The sequence below is a fragment of the Ipomoea nil genome, unplaced genomic scaffold (assembly GCF_001879475.1).
Source record: "Ipomoea nil cultivar Tokyo-kokei standard unplaced genomic scaffold, Asagao_1.1 scaffold2942, whole genome shotgun sequence".
Classification (NCBI taxonomy): domain Eukaryota; kingdom Viridiplantae; phylum Streptophyta; class Magnoliopsida; order Solanales; family Convolvulaceae; genus Ipomoea; species Ipomoea nil.
This window is the reverse complement of record NW_017619370.1, coordinates 24,541-35,370: the sequence shown is the minus strand read 5'-3', so window position 1 is coordinate 35,370 and position 10,830 is coordinate 24,541. Positions and strand designations below refer to the sequence as shown.

The following is a 10,830-nucleotide window of genomic DNA, read 5'->3' as shown; positions in this document are numbered from 1 at the left end:
GAGTCTCATCCTGTTGCTGATGCAGCACAAGGAAATACTACTACTTCAAATGCCTTCAAGAAAACAGAAGAAGACGCACAACATGGAGCAAAGTACCACAATAGTATGAGGTGTTGTGCTCTGCCCTGGGCGATTGTGTGCATTGGGAAGAAAATTTGCAATGGATTTGGGAAGAGTTCTATGGAAGAAATAATAATTTTCACCCACCTCCAAATTCTCCAAGTTTCTACATTTTTTCAAAGAAGTTATGAAGCTTAACTCTGATGAATTCAAGAAGATCCTGACCCACTTGATAGGTTGTTAATTTGCATAATAAACTTGAAGAGACCAAAAGTAGAAAACACACATTTTACAGCCTTTTCTTCTTTAACCACTTGCTGGACCAATGCATAGTTTTAGTTCTTTAGGTGCTCAAGTGGATTGTATAAGCATACAGATTTTTAGGTGTTAGAAATATAGCATTTGAATGTACTGCAAATCCAAATGAATCAAATGGCAATTTTGTTCCGTAGATTCTAAACGTTGTGAAGGAAACCACAGCCATAGCCATATAACTGAACAAAGACGATAAAAGATAAACAAACACCTCCCATTCATTTCAAGGAAGTTTACATGTTCCATGTAAGTAGAAATCTACAGTGAGAAAACTCGGATTTTTTTTTTTCTCAGCTCGCTACAACATCATTCGAAGAATTCATAAACTTCAGCTATAAATTATGCACTCGACAAATAAAAACTTGTTCCTGGTGTACCCTCACTAAAAAACAATCAAGAGGGAAAAACCAGGGGCAAAAAAATCAAGAAAGTTGGATACCTCGTATATAGAGAGACTGACTATACAGGAGCGAGATGCTCCACATTACTGTAAATGAATCCTTGAGGTTGGCATTCGGCTTCTAAACTCTTTTTTGCTGACGAGAACTGTGAGGAACAAGTTCCTGTTCGAATAAAAAATGGTAGCCCGATCAAATAAATGTGGTTACTCAAACACGAACTTCTATTAAAAGGAAAAAAAAAGAAGTAACCTCAGAATAGCGGGTGTGGTCGTGATGTAAATTCGACGATTTCACAATCGTCTCCCATTTGGTAGCAGTCTTGGTAGCATTTGGTCTCGGTTTCTGTGGATTCTGCAAAGGAACAGAAGGAAGTGTACGCCAAAGCCACGATTCAGAAGGGGATTTGGGTAAGGGCGGGGGTAATGGCGATTGTGAGGAGTTGCTCTCATCATCTGGCTTCGAGTTATCTTCATTGCCCGAAGCTATATTCCCATTGGTGCACACAATTGCCAATTCTAACGAACCGAGTTCTTGATTGGAGTCCGAATTTAGTTTCGAAGCATCCTTCTTCTCTGTAAGGCCGCCTCTGAGCTTTGATACACATGTGGTAGAAGCTAGCACCTTTTCAGCCAGCTCCAAAGATTCGGGGTTGAATTTTCTTCTCACATCTACAACTCGTATGTTTCTTATTAGATTCTTTAGATTCTCATTAGAGCCAGTAACAACACTCTTGGGCTTCGAAGATGCCAAATCTTGACTTGGAATTTCTACGTTATTAACAGAATCTACATATACCGTTTTCTCATCCGAGGCTATCTTACCTGTGCTCTTTCTAGGAGTATCTCGAACATAACCACTGGCCTTCTCAACTTCCCTCGGTACTCCTAGAAACCTAGCACCTTCGTTAAACGGTGATCGTGGAGCAACATTTCGGTAGGGAGATATTGCACCACTTCTGGAGTTCCTGTGTGGAGACAGTCCATCGTAACCAGGCAGCTGGTTAGGCGCCCTTTTGTTATCAGCAACTTTATACAGCTCCCCCGATAGGGGATGAAATCTTTTGTTGTACATGGCCTCACAAACTTGCTGCACAAATACGGGAATTTAGTAAAAGAGAGTAATGGTTAATATAGTTTAAGTGTTACGATTTCTACCTTGTCAAGAGGTCCACTATAAGCTTTTCGGGGCATGTTAAGGGGTCCGCTGTAAGCGTTTCTGGTCAGCCGTTTTATATCTTTAGCTGGCGGGGGAGGTGTAGGTGCGGGTGAAGGAGCTCGTGTTCTACTTTTCATTCCCGGCAAAGGACTTAGAAGGCACAACGAGTTCTTTACACAAAGGCGGGGGAAGAGCTTCCAAGATATACCCGACCGTTTGTGTTGTTTCTCGGGCACGTTTTCATCCATTTCGTCTTCACTTTCGCTAGCAATGTTCTCGGTATACTTGCTATAATGTGATATAACGTGAGGGTCGTATTTCTGGATAGGCAGAGGCTTGTTTTCAACCGGGATAACCTTTTTCACCGGGGGCTTAGGTTGCTCGGCTACTACTACAAGTTCCTTCTTTGGAACATATTGAGGCGTCTCCAAAACCACGGCTTTCGCTGCGGGCAAAAACCGGCTCATCATAAAGTCTCGAGTTTGCACATCGACAGCAAAGGCTCCGGACGGTTTTACATCGAGGCCTTGGTAGCCACTCAAGCCACTTATACTGCAGTTCAACGACAAAGATTCGCTCGGGGATAGCGTGTCGGTTGCATCAGAATACGCCTCGTCCCTGCTTTCCCCATCGGATTCCCCTTTCGTATACATGCTCTCAACCAAGCTATCCAACAAAGCAGCATGATCATTCCAAGGATGAGCGTTGTAAATATTCTGACTTCGAGGCCTTTCGCCCGAATAGAATCTTATACTATCCCGCATCCTTCCTGGAGGGAGCTTTGGGGTAGTACTCGAAGGCTCCTCATAGGCATAGGCTTTCCTCTCGTTCTCGGGTTTTCGCCTCCCGGGAGTTTGCTCCCACACAAACGGAACTGCAGCCGGTTTAGTCACCTCGCCCACATCCCGCTTACACTTTAGCACGGGCAGAGATTGCTGCCTGTTCGGGGGCGCCTTCCCAATCGTCTTCCTAATCACTTCCTCGGGTTGAGACACAATCGACGACATTCTCCTCACCGATATAAGCGGGGCATTGAAATTCAGCTGCTTCTTCTCCATTATCCCTCAAAGATATCACTTTCTCCTACTCGTTTTGCCAATTCAAAATTACACACAATTTGCCCTATTACCAGTAACTGCAAACAAGAAACCCAGAAACCAAAATGTTGAAATCAAGAACAGCAAACAAAAATATAGGGAAAACAAATTTTCACTATTTAACTACAATACGGTAAATCTAGAGCTTTATAAATAGGTAAATTCTGGGGTTCTAATGGGTAATAGATCTCATTCATAGGATGACAATCTCAACACATATATATATACATAACAGTCATAAGTATTACTTGGTAAATCAGAAATGTAAATCACAAGCATGATTCCAAGAGAATATAAAAAGGTAAAAAAAAAAAAAACAAAAAATGAGAAGAAACAATTATTCTTGGAACAACCAAAGTACTAAGATATGATGAATGCGTAGGGCAAAAGTAATGGGAATTGAAGAAAAAATTTACTTGCTAAATTAACTGCGCCACCAGAAGATGGTGAGCAGCCAGCTACGACCATAATTGAGGTTTAACTAACACACATAACTCAACCAAACATTCAACAACAAAGTTTTGACAAAATTGAGGTAAAAGAAACAATCTTGAACCAAAAACGCAATGTGGGTTCCAAGAATTGAGCAGGAAAATAAAAAAATCAAGAAATGCCCTTTCCAAGAAACACAGAACCCATCAATGGACAGCCAAAGAAAAGATGAAATTAAATCTCTGGGAGCCATTCTTTCATACCTGTGTGAAAGAGAACAGAGAAGGGGGGAGAGACAGAGAGAGAAAGAGAGAGAGATTGCAGGCTCTTGGTGAATTCTTGCCTTGATTGAAGGCACTAAAGAAGGGAACGAAACCACCGCAGAAAGAAAGAGAGAGAGAGAGAGAGAGAGAGAAGAGAAAATAGGTTTGGTTAGGGCAGTTGGTTGTGTACTTTAGAGCAGAGTGGTGAGTGGACAGTAGAGGCAGAACAGTGGTGAGGTGTAGGGACTATAGTAGCAAGCAAGGGTAATGTACAAACCGTTGAATATTAGAATAATGAATTTATGGGAGCTGACAGTTATAGCCAAACACCCTTAATTTCGCGGCAATTTATTTGATGATGATGGGGAAGAAGAATTGGACCACTCCTATCTACACCCATATTTGCACATCTCCACATGCCATCCCTCTCTTGCCCACTCTTGCCCACATAGGTGAAATCCCTCGACTTAAGATCCCCAAACTTCGATCTAATAAGATTGTGGAGGGATAAATCACAGTAACTCAACGACTTATGAAGTGAGGTCGGTGTCTGATTTCACAAAAAAAGTGACTCCACAAGAAAATCTCACACTGCGACTACTAGGACTTGATTTTGTGTTCCTGTCTACAATTTGTTATTCATGAATCAACTATAAACTATCCATAGGAGTCACATGCCAATATGTCATATTGCCATCCCTCTCTACTCTCGCTACTTGCATTTTTAGACTTTGACTCCAAGTTGAGCTGTCTACTCCAAACAACTAAAATTTTTCAAACGAAACTCCTAAAAAACATTGTGCGTGTAAGCACACTTACATTGAAACAAGATCTCAAGAAAAACCTAAGAATCAATGACAACATTTCATTTGGAAAAATCTAACAGATCTTATGTAATTCGAAAAAAAAAAAAAAAAATCCATAGCATTTGGGTAATTTTTCCAAAGCTATAGAGTATAATTTTTAACAATATAGAATGCATTTCTAGATAAACTCAACATTTTTAAAAAAAAAAAAAAAAAAAAACTAACTAAATTCTAAATCTAAATTGTTGACTCCATCTTCAAAAAAAAAAAAAAAAAAATTGTTGACTCCGTCTTAGAGTCTCTCTTTATTTGTCATTAATATATATATATATATATATATATATATATATATATATATATATATAATTATCACGAAAGATAAATATCTAATATTAAATTGATAACAATTAAACATGTAAATATAATTGTCATGAGATATAAATATTAATGTTTTTTTCACTAATAAGCCATTTTTGTTATAATATTTAGCTAGCATACTTAATCTCGTTTGTTTTGGAGTTATTATAGGTGTGTAATGATTTAATATTAATATGTGAACAATGTAATAATTATATTGTTGTATTTATTGGACTGAGAAAAAGAACATTAAAAAGAACAAAGCTACTTTTTCATTGGTTGTGGACAAATTAAAGGTGAAATAACACCCACATGCGATGGTGTTTTGGACACATTCAAAGGCGCCATTTGCGCCCACTCTCTAGTTTCTAAGCGCCAAATGTTTCTCTTTCTTCAACTTAAATTAAAGAATGCTACGTGACCATATTACCATCATTTGGTATACCATAATTTAGATTTCACTTTATAAGGTGAATCTTTGTAGGGTCAAATTCTGGTATAGATAATATATTTTGTGTGGCTGTATGGTCACTTACCATTAAGTATGTATAAATTTACTATAAAATGGGGTGCAGTTTTTGGTGTGTGCTGTGTTTTATGGTGTATTAGTGCATTTTATTTTGGTGCATTTCTGAACATTGTGTAATGTATTTACACATATTTAGTGGTGAATTTGAATTGACTGCACGGGAGGCAGTGTCCGCATTTGAACTAGTATATATATATATATATATATATATATATATATATATATATATATATATATATATATATATATATGAGTTAATACCTAAAATGGTCCCTCGACTATGCCATAATTACCAATTTGGTCATCAACTACCATTCTTACCCAATTAAGTCCTCAACTATGTAACTTTTACTCAATTAAGTCATCAACTATACAATTCTTACCTAATTTAGTCCTCAACTATACAATTCTTACCCAATTTAGTCCTATGTATTAATTTGACTGTTTGTTTACTGTCAAAAGTCGGGATAAAAGTATAATTTTACAAGATTTCTCCTTCCTCTCCATTTAGCAGCGCCAAACCATGCAGCAATACACTCCGATCAGATTTCGATCGTCAAAAAATCGTTGAAAATCAAATTCATGGGCTATCCGATGCACAACCACTACGTCGATACTGACAGGTTTAGAACCCAACCGGAGCTTATTGCTACATGGTTTAGCGCTGCTAAATGCGGAGGAAGGAGAAAACTTGTAAAATTACAACTTTATTTCCATTTTTGACAGTCAACAAACAGTCAAATTGACAAAGGACTAAAATGGGTAAAAATTGAATAGTTGAGGACTTAATTGGGTAAGAATGATAGTCGAGGACCAAATTGGTAATTACGACATAGTCGAGGGACTATTTTGGGTATTAACTCTCTCTCTCTCTCTCTCTCTCTCTCTATATATATATATATATATATATATATATATATATTCAATCATGATGCATTTGTACAAGATTTGTTGAAAAATAATTACTAAAATGGATTGTAGTGCCATTTTAAGGGATTATTTAGAGTGGAAGCTACTATTGATTTTAATTTCATGAAAATGATGAATATGGATTGTTCTAGGTCAATTTTAATTGTGTGAGGGTGGATTGCAACTTTAATGCTGTTTTTGGAATTACATTATTCTTTATAATTATTATCATTGAGTTTTTTTTTTTTTAATAGAGTTAGATGTTATTATTATGATGTTATATATTGTGAGTGAATTACAAATATGATGATATGATAGTATTACCTACTTTTGAAAGCAGAGATAATGATTAAATAGGCTTTCTAACTATATACCAAAATGCAATTAGACCATCGAATTAAAAAATACTCAATTTAATATTTAAACTGATTAAAGTTATGAAATTAACATATTTAACATTTTACAAAAGATAACTTGGTAATTTTGCTTACATGGCATCTGACGTAGCATCTCATTCAAAACTTTTAAAAACTAAAAACTAAAAAAAAGTTACCAACAGCGGAGAAAGCCACCAAGCTTCTTCGCCCTCCATCCAAATTAACATGGACGAAGAAACCATGGTAGCCAAGCTGCCATGCGAGTTTTGTTGTATTTTTTGAATCTACAGACTATTATTTTATGGAGTAATTTTAAAAAATAAGATTAAAAATTATTAATCAGTGTGGCATCTTACATGACGGATGACTTGGGAAAAATATGTTATTATAGGTCAAATAGTCGGTTGCACATTTTTAATAAGTTTAAGAGTTCAATTGAAAGTTTTTTTTTTTTTTTTTTGTTTTTTGTTTTTTTTTTTTTTTTTTTTTGTTTTAGTCAGATAGCCTAATTGCATTTTAGATTTTTAGTATATAGTTCAAAGGTATATTTGACATTTATCACTTTGAAAGTGATAGTATTTCAGAGATGAAGATAGCTGTACTTTTTTTTTATTTATTTCTCAATTTTTTTTTTTAAAAATCACATTTGATATTGAGTATTTAAAATATGTCAATATTAATTGTTCTCACACCATTGTAAATACGGTTAATTTAACTAGGAGAAGCAAACCCCACCCCCTATCCAACCCCCAAATAATAATAAACAATGGTCGAGAAAATAACATTAGAATTAATTTTAATTTTTAAGAATTTGTCATACTATCTAATTAGATTGATATAATCTTGAGAAGTAAAATAAAAAAATAGTTGAGAAATAAAAATTAAATTAATTCAGATACATATAAATTTGTCATAACTTCTAATTAAATTTATTATAATATTTTAGGTTAAATTCTTTAAAAGCATGAGCATAATTTATTCATTAACAGCACGTTTGGTTCACGGAATGAATTTTGAGGTAATAGGAATGCTATTCCATAAGGAATGGAATAGACAAGGAATAGAATAGGAATTGTATTCTATTGTTTGGTTCGTGGAAGGAATAGACTTTAGGAATTATATTACAGTGTTTGGTTGATTTAAGGAATAGAAATGAAATATGTTTTAAAAGACATAAATACCCTTATAAAATATGTGATGGTGGCGATGGTGGTGGTGGCGGTGGCGGTGTTGGCGGTGGCGATGGTGGTGGCGGTGGTGGTGATGATGGTACTGGGGTGGTAGTGGTGGTGGTGACGGTGGCAGTGGTGGGGGCGACGGTAGTGGTGGTGACGGTGACGGTTGTGGCAGTGGTGGTGGGGGCGGCGACGGTTGTGGCGGTGGTGGTGGTGCTGCTGGGTGGTGGTGGCGGCGACGACGGCGATGGTGGTGGCGGTGGTGGTGATGGTGGTGGTGGCGGTGGTGGTGCTGGGGTGGTAGTGGTGGTGGTGGCGGTGGTAGTGGTGGGGGCGGCGGTGGTGGTAGGGGCGGCGATGGTTGTGGCGATGGTGGTGGTGGTGGCGGAGGCGATGGTGGTGGTGGTGGCGGCGGCGACGGTGATGGTGGTGGTGGCAACGATGGTGGTGACATATGATAAACTTATATATATGATAAAAAAATTAGGTTAAAGAAAGAGGTAAAAAAGGAAATAGATTCTAAATCTATTCCTGAGCGTTCAGTAATAGGCTAATACCAGGGGGGGCCCTAGTAATAGCTATTACCTTATTTGAGGTAATAGGCTATTACCAGGAATATTATTCCTGGTAATAGAAATGGTTACCAAACAGAGGAATAGACCTATTACTGGGAATGCTATGCCATTCCCGGCCTATTCCGTGAACCAAACGGGCCATAAATATTCTCAAATAATAATTATGAGTTTCTTTCATTAAAAAATAAACTTAAAAGGAGATGTTTTTTTTTAGATAAAGTACAAATAAGTCACTGAACTATTTGAGAAACAACAATTAAGCCATCGAACTCAAATAACCCTCAAATAAGCCATTAAATCTGGAAAAAAAAAAAAAAAGAGCAAATAAACCATTGAGCCCAAAAAAAAAAAAACAATTAACATTTTTAACAAGTTAACTCTATGTTTTTGTTGACTCTAGGTTATTTACGTTGTTTATTATTATTATTATTATTATTATTATTATTATTATTATTATTATTATTATTATTATTATTATCATCATCATCATCCACTTGGATAATATTAGATTTTAAAGTAATTATAATCAAAACAGTTTTGTCTTGTTGAGATTTGATTGATTTATTTATTATTATAATTTTTTCACGGGAGCTTCTGTTAAAAAAATAATAATAAATAAATAAATTAGATCTAGACAAGACAAAACTATTTTGATTATAATTACTTTAAAATATATTAATGAATTATAATAAAAAAATATAAATAAAATAAATATTTAGCAATTTAATAAGCAAAAACCTAGAGTTAACCTGTTAAAAGTTTTAATTGCTCTTTTTTTTTTTTTTTTTTCTGAGTTCAATAACTTATTTAAGAATTATTTGAGTTTGATGACTTAATTGTTTTTTTTCTAAATAGTTCAGTGACTTATTTGTACTCTATCTCTCCCTTTTTTTTTTTTTTTTTTTTGATACAAATTGGGAGGGGATGACCCCAAAATAGGTTAACTCCCGGTTCTTAAATGACTCGAGAGTTGCATGGCATCAGGCTATTCTTTTCAAAAATTCTACAGAGAGCACTCGAAAGATCATTGAACTCGATCCAATCACAAATCTTCTTAATCGCAATCTTAGCTAACACGTCAGTCGCCACATTCTTTTCATGCGGAATATGAGTAATTTTTACCTCAGAGTCCCACTTAAAAGATGGAATTGGAATGAATCTCGAGGAAAATTATTTTCATTCATGCAGACCAACATCCTTCGTCAAACAAAAACAAAGATTCCATTGATCCTCGTAACTTAAACTCCGCAATCAAATGTCCCTAATTTCCATAATTTTATATTCGTGTCACACAATGAAGGGAAGTACACAATTAGCATTGGGAAAGATGAAAATTGCTAGCTACATCTACTAAATTATTTAAGATATATAACATTATCCTTTTAGGCATGTGAGTGAAGTGGGGAGGTTTTTTATATTTTCTTGTCAATTCTTATTTATTTTTTCTCATAATTTTGTTCACACATTCCAATCACATTATCACAACATGATTCATGAATAACATAACTTCAATTATTAGAATCATAACTAGTAACTAGGATATGTCTCGTTTGAATTAAAAAGTTTAATTTTGATGGATTAAATAACACATGAACACAAAATTTTATGGATTCATATCAAATTAAATTATATGTTCCGTTTCAACAAAAAATTTAAACGGTTAATTGAATTATATGTGAGTGTTTGGAAAATATAGCTTATCAGCTAAAGTCTAGTTTGTTTGAATGGTCAAAAAGCTAATGAGTATTTGGTAAAAAAAAGAAATGACTTAACTTATTTATGCCAATAAGCTGAAAATGAAAAGCTACTTTGAGTAACTTAGATATCAACTTATTGCATTTTTATTTTAAAAGTCCAATTTACCCTTATTTATTTTTTTGAAAACCAATTTACCATTAATAGTTGGTGGTTATTGTGGTGTTTATATTTATTTAATTTTCATTGAAATTTACATTTTTAATATCATCAAAATAGCCTAGAGTCCGACATCTAAATTGACTCTTTGCCTAACACACATACTCTCTCTCTCTCCCTCTCCCTCTCCCTCTCCCTCCCTCTCTCTCTCTCTCTCTCTCACACACACACACACACACACACTCACATACACACAAACACAAATTGTGTTAATCGCTACGTTGAATTATTATTAACTATGGATTATTTCTTTATAATTATAACAATATTAATAATAACACAAAGAATAATATATAGTTAAAAATTAATTAATTAATAATAATACAACGATAACAATTAACAATAAATTATAAGAATAATTTAGGAGTTAAGTAAATAACACAATATATTTATGTTCTTATACGTCATTCATATATAATCAGCTAAATGTAAACATCTAATTTACCAAACACATAACTATAATCA

General features: G+C 34.9%; 1 protein-coding gene across 3 annotated transcripts; it reads right to left on the bottom strand.

The window, feature by feature from the left end:
* Positions 1-525: 525 nt before the first annotated feature.
* Positions 526-9,652, bottom strand: LOC109162477. 3 transcript variants are annotated; one of them, XM_019311179.1, is made up of 4 exons: positions 9,642-9,652; positions 1,931-3,014; positions 1,026-1,862; positions 526-938 (listed from the first exon to the last, which is right to left on the bottom strand). In XM_019311179.1, exons 2-4 carry the CDS (start codon positions 2,987-2,989, stop codon positions 897-899), a joined length of 1,938 nt encoding a protein of 645 aa, XP_019166724.1. In that variant the 5' UTR covers positions 2,990-3,014; positions 9,642-9,652; the 3' UTR covers positions 526-896. The 3 variants fall into 3 exon arrangements, with proteins under 3 accessions (XP_019166724.1, XP_019166722.1, XP_019166723.1); XM_019311177.1 differs by lacking the exon at positions 9,642-9,652 and adding an exon at positions 3,724-3,993 and having other exon boundaries at positions 1,931-3,066; XM_019311178.1 differs by lacking the exon at positions 9,642-9,652 and adding an exon at positions 3,445-3,679 and having other exon boundaries at positions 1,931-3,066.
* Between the last annotated feature and the right edge of the window lie 1,178 nt (positions 9,653-10,830).